At 42.9% G+C, this 26415-nt stretch overlaps 1 protein-coding gene across 2 annotated transcripts in view; it reads right to left on the bottom strand.

The window, feature by feature from the left end:
* The window catches only part of Pgant2 (polypeptide N-acetylgalactosaminyltransferase 2), a 208211-nt gene that overhangs the window by 110894 nt on the left and 70902 nt on the right, over positions 1–26415 (bottom strand). Inside the window, exon 2 of one of the 2 annotated variants that reach the window (XM_076533655.1) lies at positions 17200–17249. The exons of the other annotated variant lie outside the window; for it this stretch is intronic. Coding sequence (XP_076389770.1) covers positions 17200–17208 — 9 coding nt within the window. The 5' untranslated portion in view covers positions 17209–17249. The remainder of the gene's footprint in view (positions 1–17199; positions 17250–26415) is intronic. 2 annotated transcript variants of the gene reach the window in all.

Below are 26415 nucleotides of genomic sequence, written 5' to 3'. Positions count from 1 at the left end.
TTCAACCGGAACGTTCACCCCGATTCTCCGACGTAATAAACGATATTGCGTAATGTTTAACGGCGTTGAAGAGGTTCAGTGAAAGGATCTAGCACGATGATTCGATCGAAAGCTCGTCCACATCGCGGCACATGCTCGGTGAAAGGTAAAATAGCGAGCGTGCGACTTTGTGGCCGCCATTCTTTTTTCTCGTCTTCTTCCTTGTTTCAATCGCGTCGGATAGGAGGCAATTTGGAGCCCCACGGAGAAAGCTGCATCATATTTCGCTGGATCTCTCGTGGATGATCGATATTATGCTAAATTAATTGCCTCGCTCGAGTTACCGATCGGCTATCTAGTTTCTGATTTATTTCTGCGGGCTTTAATTGTTGAAGCCTTTGAATTTAACAATTGACTTTTTAACTTTGGCTGAATATTTTATTTGTGCATGGTTTATTTGGGTGGCTTTTATTAAGTTCATTTGGGTGATGTTTTTTATCAAATTTATTAGAGTGATGTCTTTTATCAAATTCATTTGGATGATGTTTTCCATCAAATCATTTGGGTGATGTCTTCCATCAAATTCATTTGAGTGATGTCTTTTATGAAGCTTCATTCATTTTCAAACTCATTTGGATAACATTCGTTTCGAAATTCCTTCAGCAAATGACTTCCTCATGTCCAAATAAAAAGGACCATTTATATTCGGACAAAAACTGAATGTTTTTTCGTTTAAATATTAACTCTCTAGTTAAGTAAACTGACCAATCCGTTTGGGTATTGACAATTAGGTCGATGGAGGATCAATTAGCAGGAAATTCAAACTGCTGGGCGCGAACAAAAACGGTTTTGACCGAACGAAAAAGAGGAAGCATCGATTCTAAATTACGAGTCTGCCTTCGTGCACGCGAAACTCGGTGAAAGTTCCTGAAGAAAAAGCGATCATAATTTATCCACGAAGTGCAACGACGACGCGAGAATGTGCATCGCTTCCTTTCCTTCTGCGATCGAAAAAGAAAGTGAATGCACTCGTTCAAGATAACACCGGTTTACTTCGTTTCGCTGTTTCACCGAAGACGATCAAAGATTACCTTCCTCCATAAATCCTCTACCTCGGTTTAGCACCTCTCAAATTTTTATCTGAGAGATTTTCGAAGATTTAAGGCAAAGGAAGTTTTTAAGGTATTTTTCATAAGTCACAAAGGTAAAAAGTTATAGAAAATTCAGGTTCATAGAACCCGAGTGAAGCTTGAAATTCAACAAATTTTAGGCTTAAAATCCTAAAGCAGTAAAGATTGCTAAAACTCCAAAGCTCTGTAGAAAACATGAAATTTTTAAGTTGTAAAATCCTAGTCTTGAAATCTTGTCCATAAGTATAAGTCCTGAGACCATAAGTCCTAAAGCTTGAAACTTCCGAGCTCTCAAAGTCACCAAAGTCCTAAATTCTTGAAACCTGAAAGTCCCAACTTCCCAATATTCAGTTCCTACAAGATCCAAAAATCTGAAACACCAAGAACCCCAAATCCTCGAGTTCCTAAAATTCTAAACTTGCAAATCATGAAACCGTCAAAGTGTCGAATTGTCAGCGCAGCAAATCCCCGTGAATTCCTAAAAGTCCGCCACTTGGCAAGATCCCAAAAGCCAGAAAGCCCCCAATTTCTAAATGGCGAAATCCCAAGATCGCAAACACGTTCGAGGAGAAATTACAGGACAGATTTGAGGAACGATCGAAATCCCGGCTGTGAAATTCAGCCGCAATTGTGAACCGTTCTGTGTACACATTAAACCGGAAGCATCGAGCGGCTATAAGCTTCGGCAAATCCTGAAACCGCAAGCACAGCCCCATAATCCTTGAAACGTTTCGTGCCCGTCGAGGAAGTTATTCGACCCGTTCCATTGACGGCAAAACGTGCCGAGTCTTTAGCCGTTTTCCAAAACGGCGACGAAATCGACAAAACGCAAGATTCGCGACACAATGGCTCGTTGTCTGTCTTTCGCGACGCGAAACAACGAGGCACTCGCGAATTATCTCCGGACAGAGTTAAATGGCCCGCGTGCTTAATTCGTCACAATAGGGCAACGTCGAGTGCACCGACCGATTTCAAATTGAAGTGCATCCAATCCGAACTGAACGAGCGAATTTATTAAAACGATTTACGCGCAGTTCGGACGATCGAGTTTTCATTCAACGCTGTAATCAGCGGTCGCTGTTTTATTAACACGTCCTCCGCCTGGGGAAATGGTAATTGCTTTTTGCCCGGTTTCAATGATGTTACCTTTGACGGCGAAAAAATTGATGCTTTACAGAGCATGTGTTTGTTTTCACTGAGAGAATGGACCGATGGATCGAATGGTCAATAGAGGGATCATGGACAAAGTTCTCAACTTACGGACTTAACTTTTCATGGGTTAAAAATTGGAGGAACTCGAGAACTTGAAATGTCTCAGGACTTGAAGCTTAAAAAAATCTAAAAATTACGAAGTTTTGAACTCCTGCACATCCAGAATCTTGATGTCTCTTGAAAATTCAGTTCCAAAGTCGTAAATGTCCTCAGATAATGTCAAGTCATTTTCTCCGAAAAAAATGAGTAAAACTAAATAGTAACAATTGGCAGAAAGGTCCAATTTGAGACTAGGAAAAATGTGTATGAAAGTGGCTTTTCCATCGGAACGAAAGTACAGGGAGTAAAATGTACGTTAACGCGGAGCCGCGCGAAAACAACGTCGAGCAACATGCACGGTCGTCGAGTAAATTCCGCGGCGTAAAGCTCGAGGATTACGGCGGCAAAACGAATGCCGGAGTCGCGTTTCGTTCGCGTAGCAGCAATTTCTTGTCGTGGCGTGTTCAAAAGTTTGCCAGGCCGAAAACGCGCGGTTATCGTCGACGCGATGCTTTTTCGTAGAGCTCGTTAATGGTTCGTCCGCCAACGGGGACCATTAATCAAAAACCGGGAAAATATGTTGCGCTCGAAGCAGGTTGCTCACGCCCCCGCCGATACCAGCAAGGTTAGCGCGAGTAATGCGCATAAATATGCGGCACGGGGCTGCACGCGCGTGTCAGCTTGCAAATACGCCCCTAGGGAACGCGGGCATTATGTCGCCCCGTTCAATGTCCGAGGTCGTTTGCGAACCTATTAAGCTAAGCTATTCTCAAGATTCGTTGATTTGCAGCGTTAATCCTTTAATTAGAAAATGGATTCTTTCTTTTACCTTTCATGCTCACGGTTATAAGCGACGTACACGGGAATGTTACTTACGGTTATGAGTATATACGGTACACCGTGTGTCGCCGACACTTCGGACAGTTATTCGGAGGAGCTTATAAGACCGGAATTTCCTTCGTATCGGTTCGGCGAGTTAGACTTCGTACGTAATTCAGTTGAAACTACCCGGAGAAGTTTAAGTATCGGGTCTCTCGACTCACGGAATATATCGCTATACGCAGTGATCTATACCGAGCGTTCTATTGATTCGAAAGAGTGCGCTGAATTACGGATTAAGACCTGCTCGTAACTTTTTCCTTCTGCGTCCTTGTTTCTTGATCTATGGAGAGATCAAGGGTTGTGCGTCGGGTCTTAATCTGTTGAAACATTCGACTTATATTCGCTTAATCAAAATTCCACCTACGATGTCATTCGATAGTCGAGTATTTCAGTCAACTTGTATCCCAATTTTGAGGATGATAAAGGGAAGAAGCATATATTCTTAATCAAAATTCCACCTACGATACGTCATTCGATAGTCGAGTATCTCAGTCAACTTTCAACGTCGTATCCCAATTTTGAACATAGTAAAAAGTATCTGCAACTATCTGCAATATATATCTGCAACTCCTTCAACAGAATATCGCTATCATAGTTCTTACTTTTCCGTAAACCGTGGAAGAGGCACAAAATATTTGCAGTACGATTTCACTGCAGCTGGAGCGCATAAAGCGCTGATCGGATAATTAAGGGCCTTAATTATGCACAGACTGGGAGGATCTCTCACCACGTACGCATATAATTCCTAATTGCCCGTTTCATTATCGCGACCTCGTATATAGGACGAATTTAGCCTCGAGATTTTTCAATGCTCGAAAACGCGTGAAATTTCCAGCTTCTACTCGATCGGTTTCTTTCTTGGTGCCTCAATCCTCGTTTCGTGAAAACAAGAACTCGATTCTTCGAGCCGATCGCAACAGATCGCAAAATTCGAATATTCAGCCTGTTGCAACCCTCTAAATTTTACGAGCAAACACGCCCACACGCGATCCCCCGGAAACCACGATCGTAAATCCGCAAAACCGTTTCTCGAAATTGTCTCTGCCGGCAAAAACCGGTTAATTCGTAGCTAAAGTTTGTGGAAATCAGCGTGGCGTTTGGAACGTATTGCACCGCGTGCACTGTTAAGAGGAATTTTTACGCGGCCTTAGCGCGTCGCATAATTTAACAGGCGTTCTCGGCGAGCATTAATGCGGTCGACCGCGAGACACGTCTGTTGCCCGGGCAAATTGCGACCGCAATTGCGATACAACCGGCTCTCCCCGAAAGTCGAAGGTAACCGAGCAAAGGTGACGATTAATCGCGAGCTGGGAATAATTGGAAGGTTAAACGGCGCGGTAGGAGGACCGCGTTGTTCCAGAAAATATTTCCACGGCATTAACGCGCAACCGGTCGAGCACGCGATCGCGATAAGCGATTACTAACGCGTGCGTGAGCATTTCGCAGGATCGTACGGGCCGAGGCCACATAACGCGTCGCTGCACTGCGGATACGCCTTCGACGAACGCCGTTCGATTTTCTCGAAAACCTTCCTAAACTCTACTTGCGACAAAATTACCTTTCTTATCCGGTTACTTTCTACGAGATTTCGCGGAGATCCTAACGACTCCCGCAGACGTTACAACCAACGAAATTCTACGGTCATAGGGGCATCGCTGTTCTGCGAAGATTACGTGCTCTAATGGAGTTCTTCGAAATTCTAGGGAAATTTCGAAATTTAGATCTGAAGATTTTTGAGGTCTAAATAGATTTTGGATCCTGAGGAACACACAGATCTTAGAGATCGATAGATAAGCCGAAGGTTAATTACCTCGAAAATCATCCATAAAAATGAAGGACCTGTAAAATTATGAATCTCTAGAATCTTTTATGCGATGTAAAAAATTAAACGAGCGAATGATTTCAAGGAATTTGCGTGTTAAGTGCGCAGTGACCTATGAGCGAATCGTGGCGTGTGCTTAAAGCGTGAATGCATGAATATGTGCCTACAAAACGGACTTACTGCATATTATTTTTTTAGCGTGGAAACAATGTTGCAGCGAAATGTTGGGTTATTGTGTTAAGGTGGCAACCAGTTTCGCAATGACGCGACGTGAACGAAGAAAAATGGGGCGTTCACGAACGAATTTACACGGAGCCTTGATTAAGTCGAACGAGAGAGGTTCAGCTCTGATTGCGGCGCGTTTCAGAAAATCAACTTCCTCCGATTCATTTCTTGCGACTGGCCTGAATCGTCTCTGAACAGAGTCGAGCAGCCGAAAAGAAGAATCAGAGAACAACGGACGGCCGGATAACAGGTTCAAATCAGGCCGTTTAAATTCTAACCCCGGGGGCGAAGTTGGATTGCATTAGGTTCACAAATTAAGAGACCGACAACGAAGGTGGCGGCCAACAAAATTCTCGTTCAACGTTTAATGAATTCTTACGACGATACCCCACCATCAATTTAAAATTAAATTGCATACTCTGCTAATAACTTCCTTCGGCTGTTTGAAGGGCCATTGAAATTTCAGCGAAATTCTTTCTTCTCTCTTCCGGATTTTCTTCAACGAGAGAAAGTAAAATGTAGAAGGTAGAACTTGAACTTGAACTCTTTACCTTGCGGTTTTTATAGCGAGACTTCGGTCGTGGAAACTCGGCGTAGTGATATAAACGTTGCAAATATGTCACGTGGTGATATAACGAGGTTGACATATGGTATATGGTGATATAACGCGTTGGACACATGGTATATGGTGATATAACGCGTTGGACACATGGTATATGGTGATATAACGCGTTGCGAATATTGCAAAGACACAATGCAATTATAGTACGTGGTGGTATAACGCGTTGCAATTACGGCACGTGGCGATATAACGCGAAGTAATATAACGTGTTGTAATTACGACGTGTGGCGATATAATGCGTGGTGATATAGCGCGCTGTAACTACGACGCGTGGTAATATAGTACTTTGTAGTTTCGGAGCGTGGGGATACAACGCGTGGCAATATAGCACGTGGCGATATAACGCGTGGCGATATAACACGTGGCGATATAACGCGTGGCGATATAACGCGAGGTGGTACAGCGCGTGGTAATATAATAGATAGCAATCACAGCGCGTGGTAATACAACGCATTGTAATTACGACGCGTGGCGAAATAACACGAGGCGATATAACGTGTTGTAATTACGGCGCGTGGCAATATAACGCGAGGTGATATAACGTGTTATAATTACGGCGCGCGGCAATATAACGCGAGGTGGTACAGCGCGTGGTAATTACAGCGCGTGACAATATAATACGTAGCAATCGCAGCGCGTGGAAATACAACGCATTGTAATTACGACGCGTGGCGATATAACGCGAGGCGATATAACGTGTTGTAATTACGGCACGTGGCAATATAACGCGATGTGATACAGCGCGTGGTAATATAATACGTAGCAATCACAGCGCGTGGTAATACAACGTATTGTAATTACGACGCATGGCGATATAACGCGAGGCGATATAACGTGTTGTAATTACGGCGCGTGGCAATATAACGCGAGGTGGTACAGCGCGTAGTGATTACAGTGCGTGACAATATAATACGTAGCAATCACAGCGCGTGGTAATACAACGCATTATAATTACGACGCATGGCGAAATAACACGAGGCGATATAACGTGTTGTAATTACGGCGCGTGGCAATATAACGCGAGGTGATATAACGTGTTGTAATTACAGTGCGTGGCAATATAACGCGAGGTGATACAGCGCGTGGTAATATAATACATAGCAATCATAGCGCGTGGTAATACAACGCATTGTAATTACGACGCGTGGCGATATAACGTGTTGTAATTACGGCGCGTGGCAATATAACGCGAGGTGGTACAGCACGTGGTAATTACAGCGCGTGACAATATAATACGTAGCAATCACAGCGCGTAGTAATACAACGCATTATAATTACGACGCATGGCGATATAACGCGAGGCGATATAACGTGTTGTAATTACGGCGCGTGGCAATATAACGCGAGGTGACAGCGCGTTGCAATTACAGTGCTTGGTAGTATAACGCATTGCAATTATGACGCGCGGCAATATAGCGCGAGGTGATATAACGTGTTGTAATTACGGCATCCGGCAATATAACGCGACGTAACATAGCGCGTTGCAATTGCAGCGAGTGATGATATAACATATCGCAAGTATGATACGCGGCAATATAACGCGAGGTGATATAACGAGCAGAAACGATAGCACATGGTAACGATGCATTGTACAACGTATACCGGTATAACTCGTTGCAACTAGGGCAGCGATGATACAATGCATCAATATATTGCAAACGTAACTTGCAACCCGGTATTGCAAATGCGATACGACAAAATTTATTGCAAACACAGCTTGAAACGTAATGCATTGCATTGCAGATTCTAACATAATGCATCGCAAGTTTGTAACACTATAACGTATTGCAAATACAGCTTGTAAGGTAACGTGTGGTGATATAACAAGACAGCAAAGAATTAAACGAGTGTAAAATTAGTTTGCGAGATACCGTTTGGTCCACGGCGATTTTCACACTTCGCGGTGATAAGTGGTCGAAGTAATTACGAAACTCCCGTACAAGTTATAATTAATATTTATCGTGTGTCTGTCCGGGTAGCACGTTGTATCGTTCAATTTAACACTGATTAATGTCAGTGGGTCGAAGAAGCTGCCTGTGCGGCGAAAATCACATTAATTATCTGGCCTAAAGTTTGAAATTGCCAGCTCCTGAGCATCGACGCGGTGCTCCGATTTGAAAGACTGAACTCGAAATTTCATTACTTTCCGGCCAAATGAGGCAACGGTTCAGAATGTTGTCTACCAGAAAATTGTATGGAAATTTCGCGCGAATTTGCCGAAGTTCGTTAACGTCGTAGATGAGGATAGTTTGAAACGCTATGAAAATTATCGTCGGGTGCTATGTTTAATTCGAGCGCAATTTTCAATCGAATAAATTAAACATTCGAGTAAAACGAGGTCCGAAGGAGGCTCGAATCAACGTTATTTAGCGGATCATTAAATGGAAGCCCGTTCGAACAAGAGCAGATGTTGAAACAAAGGATTTGGATGAAATTGATTCCAAGGTGGTTAATTGAGCATGGTCAAATATCTTTTCATTAGCATTCGACTAATTATTTCTCGTTTCTACGAACTGATAACAAATATTGAAATTTAACAAATAATAGGGGTGAACAAATATCTAAGTATCTAAGAAAAATGTGTCTCGAAAGGATAAGCAGGAATTTCTATCCGTAATTACATCCATTAGAATTCCTCTGTACCCATTGTCTTTCACGTTCGAGAATCGAGCCATTAATGTTCCAATTAATTTGCACGATCCAGTTTGCAGTGTAGACACCACCTGTTAAAACAGACCATCTAAACTGTTGTTGGTTCTCAAATAATCGAGTGGCCTTATTGTTCACGGTATGTTATAACGCGTGGCCATAACGTTCCGCAGAAATTATAGTACCCTCGTCCTAATTAACGAGAAGAGGTAGACTGTTAATTATGGCCATAAAACGGTAATGCAAAGCGTTCCAGATATAATATCCCTCGATGTACAGAACTGATCAAGGATTCTCACCAGATGAAATATTAAATCCGAACGATTGAAAGAACCAGATTAAAATTAACGATCATTAGTAGAGCGAATAACTTCTGCAAACAATCGATGATCAACCAGAACGCCAGAGATTAAATTAATTCGATTGATACCGTGGAGTTGATTCAGCTGGCTCAACACCTCGAACATTAACGGAAGCGAACGAACATATTTGTCAAGATGGAAATTCATCACGAACTAATAATCAAACAACAAGCTCCTTCGATAGGTTCAATCAAAATCTCGATCACTAAACATCGATCACGGCAATCAAAGATAAAAGAAAATTCACCGAATTTCCGAAGAATCAATAACCGATTAAATAGAACGAATTTCGCTAGGAGATTAGTTGCCAGAATCTATTCCCATTATCACGGAATCCATAACTATGAGAATTGATTAAGCCTCGATGCCATTTCGCTGGGACCATTTCATCCACCTTATTTCCCTTCCATCCTGCTTAATGATCCGTAAATAGAATCCTTCACAAAGGGGATTCGATCCTGATCACTCGTCGATGCTCGACGATCGTCCGAAGTAATGAAAAGTAAAAGGAAATGCACTTAATTTCATCTGCCGGTTGAGCGTTATCACCCATTAGTTCTAGCATTGTTCACCGTCGCAAGAAACACTAACGCGATTATCGAAAATCGATCTCAAATGGCCGACCGACGGTCATTTCTTGATTGTAAAAAACTTTCCTTAGGTACTTAACGTTGTATTTTGGGATCTGGGTGCGATACGTTTGAGGACGTTGCATGTTAGCACTGTATTTTGGGGCGTTGCACTGTGATCCGTTGCAATTCGGTGCGTTGCAATTTCGATGCGTAGGAAATTCGATAGGTGGGAAATTTGACGCGTAGGAAATCGACGCGTTGCAATTTCGGTGCGTGAGAAATTCGACACGTAGGATATTTGATGCGTGGGAAATTCGACGCGTTGCAATTTCGGCGAGCAGGAAATTCGACGCGTGGGAAATTCGACGTGCTGCAATTTCCACGCGTGGGAAATTCCACGCGCTGCAATTTTGACGCGTGGGAAATTCCACGCGCTGCAATTTTGACGCGTAGGAAATTCGACGCGTGGAAAATTCGACGCGCTGCAATTTCGACGCGTGGGAAATTCCACGCCCTGCAATTTCGACGCGCTGCACTTTCGACGCTTGGGAAATTCGACGCGTGGAAAATTCGACGCGCTGCAATTTGGGCGCGTGGGAAATTCCACGCGCTGCAATTTCGACGCGTGGGAAATTTGACGCGCTGCAATTTCGACGCGCTGCAATTTCGACGCATGGGAAACTCCACGCGCTGCAATTTCGACGCGTAGGAAATCGACGCGTTGCAATTTCGGTGCGTGAGAAATTCGACACGTAGGATATTTGATGCGTGGGAAATTCGACGCGTTGCAATTTCGGTGAGCAGGAAATTCGACGCGTGGGAAATTCGACGTGCTGCAATTTCCACGCGTGGGAAATTCCACGCGCTGCAATTTTGACGCGTGGGAAATTCCACGCGCTGCAATTTTGACGCGTAGGAAATTCGACGCGTGGAAAATTCGACGCGCTGCAATTTCGACGCGTGGGAAATTCCACGCCCTGCAATTTCGACGCGCTGCACTTTCGACGCTTGGGAAATTCGACGCGTGGAAAATTCGACGCGCTGCAATTTGGGCGCGTGGGAAATTCCACGCGCTGCAATTTCGACGCGTGGGAAATTTGACGCGCTGCAATTTCGACGCGCTGCAATTTCGACGCATGGGAAACTCCACGCGCTGCAATTTCGACGCGTGGGAAATTCGACGCGCTGCAATTTCGACGCGTGAGAAGTTCGATGCGTGGAAAATTCGACGCGCTGCAATTTCGACGCGTGGGAAATTCCACGCGCTGCAATTTCGACGCGTGGAAAATTTGATGCGTGGAAAATTCCACGCGCTGCAATTTCGACGCGTTGCAATTTCGACGCGTGGGAAATTCGACGCGCTGCATTTTTGGCGCGTGGGAAATTCGACGCGTGGAAAATTCAACGCGTGGGAAATTCAACGCGTGGAAATTCGACGCGTTGCAATTTGGGCGCGTTGGAAATGCCACGCGCTGCAATTTCGACGCGTGGGAAATTCCACGCGCTGCAATTTCGACGCGTGGAAAATTCGACGCGTTGCAATTTCGACGCGTGGGAAATTCGACGCGCTGCATTTTCGGCGCGTGGGAAATTCGACGCGTGGAAAATTCAACGCGTGGGAAATTCAACGCGTGGAAATTCGACGCGTTGCAATTTGGGCGCGTTGGAAATTCCACGCGCTGCAATTTCGACGCGTAGCATTGTCAACGCATTGCACTCCGATGCGCCATACATCGACGCACTGCGATTCGGCGCGTTGCAATTCCGACGCACCGTATTTCGACGCATTGCACTAGAGTGCGCTATACCATCTAACCTATAACACCTCACATATCTCATCACAACTCTACAACCACATATGCATCCAAAACAAAAAAGAATTAACCTCCCCTTAAAGAAAACCAAATAATCCATCCTTTATCCTAGTATCCAAAAATCAACATCCTTCTCAAAGCGTATTTTAATGTGACCGTATCATTAAGCTTCTTTTTCTCGTTCGTCCACTTTTTCCTCCTACGGTCTCATGGTAAAGGGCTGAGACATCGAAAGGACCGGGATTTTCGCGGGATTATTGGTTCATGAGGCAGCCCCTTTATAGCTGGAACGATCCGGTCGTAGCAGACGTTCGTACTTTTATCAGGAACGTCGCATCCAGTCGATGTCTGGCCAGAGATGGAACCTAATCAGTAGGCATTACGTTACGCCGGCGCCTTAACAATTTCCGATAAGATTTACTCGGACTTTAACGGGAAACAGCTTCTTTCTTCGGAATGAAACCAGGATGGTTCGTGATGGGAAATACTCCTACTTTAAATGTTAATTTGTGTCCAGTTTAAAGTCGACGGTCTTTATTTTTCTTACTCCGTGTTTTATTGTTATTCGTCCTTATTCATCGGCTGTTTTTTTACTCTCAAGATCGGTTTACCGTTACTTTTGGAGATAAAAAAATTTCCGCCTTTTTTCAGAATTCGAGGAAGAATAAATGAGACCCGGAAAGTAATTAATGTGGAAGTCATTCATCGTTACTGTAAACAGCATGAATGGTGTAAGAATAATGAATATGAAACACATATCAAATTAACGAACGGCTGGAACAAAGGTATGGGAGATTCGAAAGTAAACGCAAGAACAAAACACTGAAAGAATGTAAACGAGTCCGGTTCGCGATATATAATTGCACGTCTTTATTTTAAATTAACACCGTTAAAGACTTGCTTTCACGGGTCTCCATTATTTCTATATCCTCCGCCGTACACTATGTGCAATTTGCTCATTTCAGACTCTCACTTAATCCCTACTCTTCATTTCTCAAAAATATTTTCTGCGTTAAGATATTCTATTCATTCTCGTAAGTAGAAACTTCATAAAGTTGTAAAATATTCACAAGTTTATAATTCAGACGACATCATGCAATAGAAAAGGCCATGCAATAGGCTACAATTTTTAGGAATGATTAAATTAATGATTAATGATTAAATCCACTTACAATGGTAGGTTATAAACGTTAGTGTCTTCGATGGAAGAATTGCTCGTATTATGATAAGTCTTATAAGTGGAAAATTCGACGCGCTGCAATTTCAACGTGTAGGAAATTTGGCGCGTGGAGAATTCGACGCGTTGCAAATTCAACGCATGGAAAATTCGACGCGTGAGAAATTCGACGCATCGAATACTCCACGCGTGGTAATCTGATATGTCGACAACTCCACGCGTGGTAATCCGATGCGTCGTCTACTCCACGCGTGGTAATCTGATATGTCGACTACTCCACGCGTGGTAATCTGATCCGTCGAGTTCTCTACGCGTGGTAATTCGACGCGTGAGAAATTCGACGCGTAGGAAATTCGACGCGTGAGAAATTCGACGCGTGGGAAATTCGACGCGTGGAAAATTCGACGCGTGGGAAATTCGACGCGTGGATAACTCGACGCATAGAAAATTCAACGCGTTGCAATTTCAACGCGTAGGAAATTTGACGCGTGGAAAATTCAACGCGTGGTAATTCGACGCGTGAAAAATTCGACGCGTGGGAAATTCGACGCGTGAGAAATTCGACGCGTGGGAAATTCGACGCGTGGAAAATTCGACGCGTGGGAAATTCGACGCGTGGATAACTCGACGCATAGAAAATTCAACGCGTTGCAATTTCAACGCGTAGGAAATTTGACGCGTGGAAAATTCAACGCGTGGTAATTCGACGCGTGAAAAATTCGACGCGTGGGAAATTCGACGCGTGAGAAATTCGACGCGTGAGAAATTCGACGCGTGGAAAATTCGACGCGTGGGAAATTCGACGCGAGGGTAACTCGACGCATAGAAAATTCAACGCGTTGCAATTTCAACGCGTAGGAAATTTGACGCGTGGAAAATTCAACGCGTGGTAATTCGACGCGTGAGAAATTCGACGCGCGAGAAATTCGACGCGTGGGAAATTCGACGCGAGGGTAACTCGACGCATAGAAAATTCAACGCGTTGCAATTTCAACGCGTAGGAAATTTGACGCGTGGAAAATTCAACGCGTGAGAAATTCGACGCGTGGAAAATTCGACGCGTAGAAAATTCAACACGTAGAAAATTCAACGCGTGGGAAATTCGACGCGTGGAAAATTCAACGCGTTGAAAATTCGACGCGTGGAAATTCGACGCGTAGGAAATTGAGTGAAGTGAAGCATAGAGAACTACAAACGATACAGTTCGATAAACGCACGCGTAGATAAAGCGATAGTGGCACTTCGTCAAGCCGAAAGCTGGTTCATCGCGTAGAAGCAACGGGACAAGATAATGATCCGCAAGAGATTTCATTCAGGAAGATATTAATTACCAGCGTATGTCTTCATCCGCGATATTTCATTCCGCGAGCAGAACCGTGGATGAAATATCGTCGCGTGCGATTCTACGACTAACACCGAGCCACGATTTATTGTTGGCTCGCATCAATTTTCACGGCTTAATTCGCCGTAATCGGGGTCAGCGTAGCCGCGAAATCGACCGAAAGTGAAAGAAACGAGCACTATTTATACGCTTTCCTTTACTCTTTTCTATCCGCAAAATTCTTACGTAAAACGCCTCAAATAATCAGAACACAAAATTAAACACCATAGTGGGTTAATAAATTCAATATCGGATCTTTTTAACTCCTCGCGCTATGACGTTTTTGTCAGTCAGAACTGACTAATTTCAGCTCTAACATGAAAACAGACACAGAAACTTGAAATGTTACGTGAATTTGGTATCATGCAGTTGACTCTACAAATTATAGTTGGACTCCAAATTGAAATGTATTCAAAATTCGAGTAAAATTGGTCATAGCCGAAGTATGAGTGCGTCAGACTCAAAATAGTGTAAGGGGTTAAGAAAAATCCAGTGAAGAGTTGTGACAAACGATGCGCGAAATGCAGGCACGATCAGGAATTTTAATCGGAAGAGATTGAAATAAATTCACGGGGACAAACGCCAGGTGACAGGTGGTACGAAAGGTTCGTAGAGGAAAATCACGAAATAAAAAAAATTCGTGACTGCAGGGTGACAAGGGAAGAATACATCGACGGCCCTTTTCGAGAGCGCAAAAGCACGAGGGTGTGTGGAATTTCGGCACACACACACACACACGCGCACGAGGCGCATGCGAGTCGAAACAAAAACTGTGCCCACGTTTTTCTACGCGGTCGATGCACACAGCGAGCGTAATTGCCTGGCCGGAAACAAAAGACCGGTCGCGCAGGTGAAAAATACACGTCAGAATGGAAAAACTGGCGAGTCTCCAATTCGCGTCCCGATACAGGCCCGCTTCGGGTTCCGTTTCCTCGCGTAAACCAGCTCCGAGTTGTCCTCTGGCGACCAGAGAATTTCTTTGTCTCCTCTTTATCCACGACCCGAGCTATAATCTACTCGATACGCGGTATCGATCGATTAGAATCCTCGTTGTACGCCTGCCATTGTTTCATCCCCTCTTGCTTTTGTTTTTTAACCAAAGGAACAAAAAGCCGAGGCTACCCGTTTTGATTGATGCAAACACGACGATGATAGAATTGCATTTTTTGTTTTCATTGTGGAGTACCATGAAACTGTAGGCGGAAACTGTTGATATGCGCCGTTTGCAAACAATGAAGGTACACACAGAATGTGCGTTTTCGCGAAAATTTCGTGTCCACTACGCTACGATGTGGGACAAGTACACGTAATAAAGGGTTGTTAACATTTACTCCACCTTACAGTTTCCTACCATGTAACATATAATGTGTACCTAATTTGAAATTAAAAATGAAGTTAAAAAATAAATAAACGAACGACAAAATATAAAATAGTACACACGTTTATTTTTTAACTTGATGAATTTCCAACGAATAAAAAATTCGACGCGTGGAAAATTCAATGCGCTGCAATTTCGACGCGTTGCAATTTCAATGCACTGAAAATTCGACGCGTGAAAAATTCAATGCGCTGCAATTTTGACGCGTGGGAAATTCGACGCATTGCAATTTTAACGCGTAGGAAATTTGACGCGTGGCAAATTCAACGCATGGAAAATTCGACGCGTGAGAAATTCGACGCGTCGACTACTCTACGCGTGGTAATCTAATATGTCGATTACTGCACGCGTGGTAATCCGATGCGTCGACTACTCCACGCGTGGTAATCTGACGCATCGACTACTCCACGCGTGGTAATCTGATCCGTCGAGTTCTCTACGCGTGGTAATTCGACGCGTGAGAAATTTGACGCGTGGTAAATTCGACGCGTGAGAAATTCGACGCATGGAAAATTCGACGCGTGGAAAATTCGAGGCGTGAGAAATTCGACGTGTACCAAATTCAACGCGTGGAAAATTCGACGCGTGGGAAATTCGACGCGTGGATAACTCGACGCGTAGAAAATTCAACGCGTGGGAAATTCGACGCGTGAGAAATTCGACGCGTGGAAAATTTGACGCGTGGGAAATTCGACGCGGGGAAAATTCGACGCGTGGGAAATTCGACGCGTGAGAAATTCGATGCGTGGAAAATTCGACGCGTGGGAAATTCGACGCGTGGATAACTCGACGCATAGAAAATTCAACGCGTGGGAAATTCGATGCGTGGAAAATTCGACGCGTGGGAAATTCGACGCGTGGATAACTCGACACGTAGAAAATTCAACGCGTGGGAAATTCGACGCGTGGATTACTCGACGCGTAGAAAATTCAACGCGTGGGAAATTCAACGCATGAGAAATTCGACGCGTGGAAAATTTGACGCGTGGAAAATTCGACGCGTGGAAAATTCGACGCGTGAGAAATTCGACGCGTACCAAAATCGACGCGTAGGAAATTCGACGCGTGGGAAATTCGACGCGTGGAAAATTCAACGCGTGGAAAATTCGACGCGTGGAAAATTCGACGCGTGAGAAATTCGACACATGGAAATTCAATGCTGATTTCAAGGAATGTACTTTAACAAAATATGTATTTTACAATAAGAAACTTATGGAGCGGTCATTTGACCGGTTTGGAATTTTTTTTGATGTCCATATTTGTACCCGAAATATGTTTGGTCAACAAGAATCGACACAAGTAAAAATCTGGCGAAAAACAACACGTACATCGCGACCCTAGAGACCGAGAGCTATCGAGCTATAATCATTCATCCGTTCCATTACTTCGAAAGAGAAAAAATAATGTGAAAATTGATCCATGGAAGTTATCAAAGTGTTAATAGTCGTCGCTTCGCAATAAGAGGGAATATAAGAGGAACGACAGGTTTTTTCGCCGATTCATTCCGCTTCGTTTTCCATCCCGACGCAGCCTTTCGATGCGATCGAAAAACCACGGCAGTCGAACAAAAGAGGAATCGGTATCGCGTTCGAGCGACGACGGAGAAGCATTATATCTGCGCGAAGTCACGGCGAACAAAACAGAACGTGAAAGTCTCTCGCGCAATTGCCGCACGCAACAAAGCCTAGGAAAGAAAAATTGGCGCGTTTCCAAGTTCGCGATGTTTCCACGACGTCGCGATGACAAGACGGGTGCCGGAAACTTTGCGTGGTTCGACGATGAAAAATCCCTGTTTTCCGTTTCTGTCGTTCGTTCGACTCGCTTTTAATCGCCGGCTAATAAATCTCGGTCGTTAACGAGTGCGTGGGAGCAACGTATCGTAAACAACATCAACTGCAGGTAAAAGGGATAATTAATGAGCTATTCTATGAAGCTGGTTTCATGAAGCCACTTACGGTCACCATCGTTGATTAAACTGTTTCGGTAGCGGGCGCCAGCTACTCACCTGCAAACAAAACCACAATAAATTATTAACCCACCGAGATACGAACATTCCGCGAATTGTGCAAACCGGGGGTGTAGTGATTTAGAAGTACATGTACGGATATTTAGGAATCCGAGGATATTTAGCAACCGCGAGGTCGATACGTTTGCTTTTAATATAAATTACTATGAATTAAATATGGCGCGCTTCGATGGAAGCGTTGACTCGATGCAGCAGACCGGAAAGAGGCGGTAAACCAACAAAACCACTTAAAATATTAAAGTCTGCCCCAGTATCGGACTTACTTACGATCGACTGTAGCTTCCCGCTCGTAAAACCGAAAACCACCCTTCTCCTACGGCAACCCTAATCCCGTTGAAGCTGCACAGTCACGTCGGAAGACACGAGATCGGAACAACGTCGGCGAAGAAGAATGACGGGGGTTAAACGCGCGAAACGCTGGAAGACGCTTGGCTCGAGGGAGGCAAGGAAATTCGGGGGTGGCACCGAGACAGCGTCGATTAATCGTCGCTACTACGCGAACGGGGCCTTCAGGAGCAACGTTCAACCAGAACATCTCCCCTTGACGCGTCTGCGATTGAGACGTTTCCACCCTTCGTGCGTTAAACCAACCTAATCCACCCTCCGTCGAAATACACCATATCTGGAGGGGTGCATTCGCGAATAAACAATTCCCTCCGAAAAATTTATTCTATATTGTTCATCGTTCTTTTGATTTAAGGGGTGATTTAACACTCATTCTTAGAGAAGGATGTATTCATTGAATGCATATCAATGAATGCAAATCGCAATGTTAGCGAATTAGAACAGTCGTGCAGTGTTATAAGTATGACGAAATTATGACGTCAATAAGGCAAGAAATGCAAGGTTTCAAGATGGCGGCTCAACCAGCTGAACGTCGAACCGATTGAAGGATGCCGCAATTTCCTCGGATCTAATAAAACCAAAGAATTAGTAGTTTCCGTTCGTTCATTCCCATCACGTACCCCGTTACAACGATACGATGAGGATCGTTTGATCTCTTTAGAAAGTTAATGGCCACGCAAAAGGAACAGGAGATTGTGCAGCATTAAGGTCGTGCGCGAGCGATCGGCCCACTTTCTGGTCAGACCGTTCTCCGAGAAGAGAAATCGATGTACGCCTCGAAGTACAAGCTACGTGAACCGCGACGAGAATGACCCGCGGGTGAACGGCATTCCGAACGCACAGCTTCTGGTTATCTTTGGCTAGCCACTAGTTTTGCGCAAGTCACTAGGGACTGTTGAATCACTTTTGTCAGAAGAGCGATGTGAAAGTAGGAATTTTTGGACTTTACAAGTAAATAACTTGAACCACTTAATCGGGTAATAACTGTTTAAAATGCCGTACCGCTAATATCGACGTAGACCCTAACAATTCGACTTTGAAAGTTCGGGCGGAGCGTCGAATCTAATATCCATCAAAACTCATCAAACTTTTAGAATCAAGGCACCGTCGGTAGCTCGACTCGATAATCGTTTGAAAGCGAGTCGGTTCAAACAAAATAACAAAGTAGACCGAGCAAACTATCCGAACACTATCAAACGGTGTCTTAATCAAGCCGGCTAAAGAAGTCTGGCTGAAAGCGCGCGCTGGTCGCAGGTTCCGTAGCAGGTAATTCAAGGGCGAGACGAAGAAAGGTACTGCAGCGACGAAACTTTTCGAAGACTTTGGTAGGCGAAGTGCGAAGAGGGAAACGAAGGGTAGCTGGTTTGATGGGGAGGTTTGCGAGGGACTCTTTTTCGAGCACTCAATTTTCCGAGGCTTAACCAGCCCGACGTTCCTTCTCTTTGGGCTCGATCGAGTCGCGAGACGCAAAGACCTTGGCTCGTTTTCCTCTTTCAGTCGCTGCACGACGGATTCGCCGATAGAGAAGGAACGATTCTGTCTGGCCGTACCTGCACGGTAACAGCCGATGCTTCGATTCGCTTTATCCGCTCGCTCCATCGATTACGCGGTATTTTCTGGAGATTAGTTTCCGGGACCGAGTTCCTGCCATTTTGTCCTCCCTTTTGACGGCCGGCTAGTTACGGTTCCTCTCGCCTTCCTACGCAAGAACGAGCTTCTATCCGATTTGTTATTCGCTTTATTCTCGGAAAAGTTCTGCGATTTTCGTCCACGGTAAGTTTATGACATTGGTAAGGTTTGTATTACGTTATATTAATATGCTATTATAGAATTTAATTATTAGGGTAGATGAAAGGATTCGGATTTGGAAATTTGATGAATGGGTAACTTTGACATTTGGAAGCTAGGGAATAGCTCAGGTACATTAGTTATAATATGACATGCATAGATTTTTATATTCCCGCATTTCTATGTCCTCATAATAACATAACTATACCAACATCGCATCCTTAATGAAGTATGAAAGATATAAATTCGACGCGTGGAAAATTCGACGCATGAGATATTCGAAGCGTCGACTACTCCACGCGTGGTAATCTGATATGTCGACTACTCCACGCGCGGTAATCCGATGCATCGACTACTCCACGCGTGGTAATTTGACGCATCGACTACACCACGCGTGGTAATCTGATTCATCGAGTTCTCCACGCGTGGTAATCTGACGCGTCGACTACTCCACGCGTGGTAATTCGACGCGTGAGAAATTCGGCGCGTGGAAAATTCGACGTGTGGAAAATTTGATGCGTGGGAAATTCGACGCGTACCAAATTCGACGCGTGGGAAATTCGACGCGTGAGAAATTCGACGCGCCGACTACTCCACGCGTGATAATCCGATGCGTCGACTACTCCACGCGTGGTAATCCGATGCGTCGACTACTCTACGCGTGGTAATCTGACGCGTCGACTACTCCACGCGTGGTAATTCGACGCGTGAGAAATTCGGCGCGTGGGAAATTCGACGCGTGGAAAATTTGATGCGTGGGAAATTCGACGCGTACCAAATTCAACGCGTGGAAAATTCGACGCGTGAGAAATTCGACGCGTCGACTACTCCACGCGTGGTAATCCGATGCGTCGACTACTCCACGCGTGGTAATCTGACGCGTCGACTACTCCATGCGTGGTAATTCGACGCGTGAGAAATTCGGCGCGTGGGAAATTCGACGCGTACCAAATTCAACGCGTGGAAAATTCGACGCGTGAGAAATTCGACGCGTCGACTACTCCACGCGTGGTAATCCGATGCGTCGACTACTCCACGCGTGGTAATCTGACGCGTCGACTACTCCATGCGTGGTAATTCGACGCGTGAGAAATTCGGCGCGTGGGAAATTCGACGCGTACCAAATTCAACGCGTGGAAAATTCGACGCGTGAGAAATTCGACGCGTCGACTACTCCACGCGTGGTAATCCGATGCGTCGACAACTCCACGCGTGGTAATTCGACGCGTCAGAAATTCGGCGCGTGGGAAATTCGGCGCATGGAAAATTCGACGCGTGGAAAATTTTACGCGTGGGAAATTCGACGCGTACCAAATTCGACGCGTGAGAAATTCGACACGTCGACTACTCCACGCGTGGTAATCTGATATGTCGACTGCTCCACGCGTAGTAATCTGACGCGTCGACTACTCCACGCGTGGTAATCTGATCCGTCTAGTTCTCCACGCATGGTAATTCGTCGCGTGAGAAATTCGAGAAACACTGAAACACTCCATGTCAAATAGAACACATACCTCGAGAACACGTCACCACTTATCAGTATGTACCCACACTGGAAAATTTACACGCTTTGACCATAAACCGGTAAGATTCCTAAGGGAACGTTGAGGTGCTTTTCTTGGTGGCGTTACGCGAGGACACTTAGCGAGCCAGGAAGGATGTCGGTCTTTTCGACGAATTTAATCCGAGCAACGAGCTTCCTCGACGCGAGGACGACGTTTAATTCCAGCCGGAAGCCGAGTCGCTTTTACGTTTACTTCTGCCGCGAGTCGAGTGTCTTACAATCACCGCGCCGAGAATACTCCTGTTGGAGAGAAACAGGGACAGAGTCAAAGGAGAATAGTGGCTGCTCGGCTACAACGGAGTTCCAGACATCGCCGGGATCGATTAAATGACACCCCAGAGAGACGGGATTTAGGAGCAGAAACTTTCTTCCCCGGGATTTCTCGGCAAAAGAACAAAACTTGCCTCTGACCAAGGTTACTCTCTTAAACAGAACTTCCTGTCGATCCCGGACGCCGCGGTAGTTTGTTACACTCGCTGTTTCGCGAGTAATCGAACTTAAAGGTCGATCGTGGCAAAAATTGTTTTCGGAACGGCGATCTGAACAAGTCCATTAAATTTATTTCAATTCACTTTTGTAATGCTATTTATTTCTTAAGCTATTTCTTTTAAAGGGTTAACGCATCATCATTGCAATGTTAAGATAATAGTCTTCATACTTGATACTCTGGTTTGATTACACTTCAAATCTGATTGATTTGATACTCTTTGGTATATTTTAAATTCGGGGATCTTTATGTATATTGTAATTGATATTAAACTTCAGACTCAATCGTGCTAGTACATAATTTTGATCTGCTATATCTGAAGTATGATGTACGTCACGAGTGTGTCACCTTATTATAAATCAATGTGGGTTGAAGATAGTAAATGCGTCCTAAAGGCATACATGTCCAGTAATTAGCTGGGAATGTCAGACAAATTGCAATGTATCATACTAGCGTGTTATGAATTGAGGCATTCAGCGATCCTCATTTCGCCCCAGAATGAAGCGGATGGTACATCAGCGAGGCTGATTCGGAACCGTTTGATCTCGAAGGCGATCGATCTTTCGGTGGTCTTCCACGAAACGCAACGGCCGTCTATACAAACATCCATTACAGCTATTTCATCGTGATCCAGGGTAAAAGGTCCTCCGTTACTGTTGGAGGTTTCGAAAGGACCGTAACTGGAGGCGCACTCGTTAGTCGAGAAAGGCATCGCACACAAGATCAAGGCGCACGAATAACTTCGCTTCATCTTCGTTTCGCCGACATGCTTCGAGACCACTTTCGCGGACCGACGAAAGCTTTGAGGTGTCACAGAGGAAGTCTCGCTAAGAGAGCCCGAAACTTCCGATAGTCCTCGAAAGACCACCTTCGTTCGTCAAACGCTTCGATCTAGTCAGTTTGCTCCTTTAAGCTCTTTTAATGGAATTAACGGTATCAGGGGATACACGTGTAGACTGGACCTTTCGTGAGCCGCTCCAACTTTGCCCATCTGGCTTGGCTTCCAAGATTGCTAAAATTAATTCCCCCAGGTTAAGTTTCGCTATAAATTGATTTATACGCTACTTAAAAGTTCCGTGTATGCTGGATGTTTCGTGGCGAGAGTTGAAATTATTTTTCGAGAAAAACACGCGACGGTAACGAAACAATTTCCTTGCATGAAAGAAAAGTTTCTTCCTGACATGGCGGTGACCAAACGAGTTGGCATGCAAACTCGCGCTGCCCGAAACGAACGAAACGGAACGCGGAAAATTGTAGCTGGACGTATGGAATTTTTATACAGCCAACGTTGGTCCGGCTTCTCCACGAATTTTCCACGTGTATCGTTAAATTATTCCATCGTTTAACGCAGTCCGCGCACGTTTTTAGAATTCCTGGCCCTCCCGGTGAAATATTACAATTGTCCGAAAAAACCTTATCACAATGTTCTTGAAATTAAATTTCATCAAATGTTCCGGAATGATCAGCTATTAGCATGATACACGCAATATTTTTAGTAGGAAACGTAATTTCTGCTATCAAGAATTACCCAGGGATTACCGGAAGTCAGCATACAGCTAAAGGATTAAAGGACTTTTGGCTATGGGTAGGCAAACGTGGCCGCAAGAGATCCTACTTTATGACGTAATTCTACATCGCTGAGGTCATCATAGCTCCGTATCCTTAATCCGTACAGCAACGTTGCCATAGGAAAGGGATACTATACAGTCACCTAAACGCTCTTGCTCTCAAGTCACAAATTTTTATGACTCTCCTGTTTAGCCAGTCAGAAACATAGTCTTAGCTTTTAATCCTACATATGAAGATGACTGTGATCTCCAATGTGCAGAAAAATAAAAACAATGTGATGTATGTATGTATGTATGTGTACATATATATACGTATGCATGCATGTATGTATGTATGTATGTATGTATGTATGTATGTATGTATGTATGTATGTATGTATGTATGTATGCATATACATGTATGTATGTATGTATGTATGTATGCATGTATGTATGTATGTATGTATGTATGCATGTATGTATGTATGTATGTATTCATGCATGAATGTATGAATGTACGTATGCATATACATATATGTATGTATGTATGTATGAATGTATGAATGTACGTATGCATATAAATATATGAATGTACGTATGCATATAAATGTATGTATGTATGTATGTATGTATGCATGCATGAATGTATGAATGTATGAATGTACGTATGCATATACATGTATGTATGTATGTATGTATACATGCATGAATGTACGTATGTATATATCTATGAATGTACGTATGTATATATCTATGTATGTATGTATGTATGTATGCATACATGAATGTATAAATGTATGAATGTACGTATGCATATACATGTATGTATGTATGAATGTATGAATGTACGTATGTATATATGTACGTATGAATGTACTTATGTATGTACGTATGTATGTACATATGCATCTATATTTCCCAACTAATTATTTTTAACAAAACTTGACATAAATTTTTCAACTAAAACTTGTCTATCAGCAGAGAAAACGCTATCGACTACAAAGGTACTTGTTCTTTCCGAGAACAGTTTCTGACGATCAAAATAAGTCGCGTCATCAAAATTCATCCAGTTCCAAGGAATATTAGGATTATCTGGAAATAAGGAGTCCATTAAGGGAGAGGCAAGGACACTAAGTGTCAGCTGTAAGTAGAAAACCGTCGTTCCACGACATTCTCCCGATGCAATTTCAAAAGGCAGAAGACCTTACTCTATCCTGGCTAGGACTACCCCCTGACAGGCCAGGAACACGCCATTATCGTTAAATCGCCGCGTTTTCGCGCCACTCGACTCGCGATAAGTACTAACTGCACTTTACGAGTCTTGCTTCGGCCAAGAAAGATCGTTTTCGTGTTACAGTGGTCCGCGATTTATTGGCCAGACGATTATCTGCGGTTCGGATAATAAATCGATAGCTTTGCACGCGACAAAAATAAGCGAACTTTGCTGGAGTTTTTGGGCAATTTGGAAATTTAGGGAATTAGGAATTTGGAGATAGAATGTTTGTGAATTTGGTAGTGTAGAGATTTGGGGATCTGGGAATTGGGAAATTTAAAGTGGGAAGTTTTGTGAATTTGGAAATTTTGGAGTTTGGAAATTTAGGAATTTGGAAATCTTGGAATTTGGAAATCTTGGAATTTGGAAATCTTGGAATTTGGAAATCTTGGAATTTGGAAATCTTGGAATTTGGAAATTTTGGAATTTGGAAATTTTGGAATTTGGAAATTTTGGAATTTGAAAATTTTGGAATTTGGAAATTTTGGAATTTGGAAATTTTGGAATTTGGAAATTTTGGAATTTGGAAATTTTGGAATTTGGAAATAATGGAATATAGTTATGAGTATTAAACAAATAAAGAAATACTAAATAATTAAACAGAACACTTATAACTTTTTAAACAAACTTTATATATTTAAATGAAGAAAACTAAGGAAGAACTACTTAAATAACTTGTTCTATTATATCCGTGCGAAATCAGAATTTTTTATGAAGAGAAACAAACACGAAAGAGAATATCAGAATTATTTTATTTAACATTTGCGAATCAAAATTTAAACGAGTGGCATCATATAAATAATCGATAATCTAACATACATAATTATCGATGTCTTATTACCGACATCAGTAAATGTTATCGACTTCTTATTAAATTTATTTTTGCCACTTTACTATGGAAATTCAACACGCCCCCTCAAAAATAAATTTGATATACTTAACAAAACTGGTATAACTAAATTAATCTCTTTATTAAATAAGACAGTCCTTCCTTGTTTTACCTGGGAAATACATATGGCCCAACATTTGTTGCAAAGAATCAGGAAAACCCAGGAAAACCTGATTAGACCATGTTAACTATGATTTATAACAAATTACAACTATTATCAACATTTAAATAGAATTTAAACACAATTAAAACAGAATTAAAACAGAATTAAAATAGAATTAAAACAGAATTATATAAACATATGTATGGAATAAGAATTATAAAATTTATATTAAGTTCATTCCTTTTCTAAATTCCTGGAATTTATTTCCTGGCAACGGCTTCGTTAATATGTCGGCTAATTGTTCACCTGTGGGAATGAATTCAAGTTTTATCACATTCTTTTCAACTTGTTCTCTAGAAAAATGGTATTTTATGTCAATATGTTTTGATCGTTTATGACTGCTAGGATTACTTGCAATATTAATGCAACCCATGTTGTCTTCATATATTATTATTGGATCAGAAATACTTATATTAACACTAATTGCCAACGATTTTAACCAGAGTGCCTCTCTGACAGCTTCAAAAAGTGCCATATATTCGGCCTCAGTAGATGAAGCAGCTACTGATGTCTGTCTTTTAGTATTCCAACATATTGTACATTTTTCGTACAACTTGAATACATATCCTGTTGTGCTCCTTCGATCTGTATTTTCACTACCTCCCCAATCTGAATCTACGTAGCCATTTAATAAATTTTTATAATTATTTCTAACATATGTTAATTTAACTTCAGTTGATCCTTTTAGATATCTTAGAACTCTTTTAAGATTTTGCCACAATTCTTTATTATTTTTGTTTGTATACCGACTCAAAATATTTACAGCTATACTTAAATCAGGTCTTGTACAAATCATTATATACATTAAACATCCAATTAAATTCCGACAAGGTGCATCATATTTTACATCTGAATTTAAAGCTATATAATCTAATACACTTGGAAGAGGTGTGCTAATAGGTTTACAATCTACCATATTAAATTTCTTAAGAACAGTCTTAATATACGCACTCTGATCCAACGTTATTTGTTCATTATTTCTTTCGATTTTTATACCAAGGAACAATTTAATTTCATTTAAATCTGTCATTAAAAATCTATTTTTCAAATAATTTTTGAAATTTGTCATTGTGTCAAATTCAGCAGTTA

The sequence above is a fragment of the Megachile rotundata genome, chromosome 7, assembly GCF_050947335.1.
Source record: "Megachile rotundata isolate GNS110a chromosome 7, iyMegRotu1, whole genome shotgun sequence".
Taxonomy (NCBI): domain Eukaryota; kingdom Metazoa; phylum Arthropoda; class Insecta; order Hymenoptera; family Megachilidae; genus Megachile; species Megachile rotundata.
The sequence above is the reverse complement of the archived record's forward strand: the minus strand, read 5'-3'. Positions and strand labels throughout refer to the sequence as shown.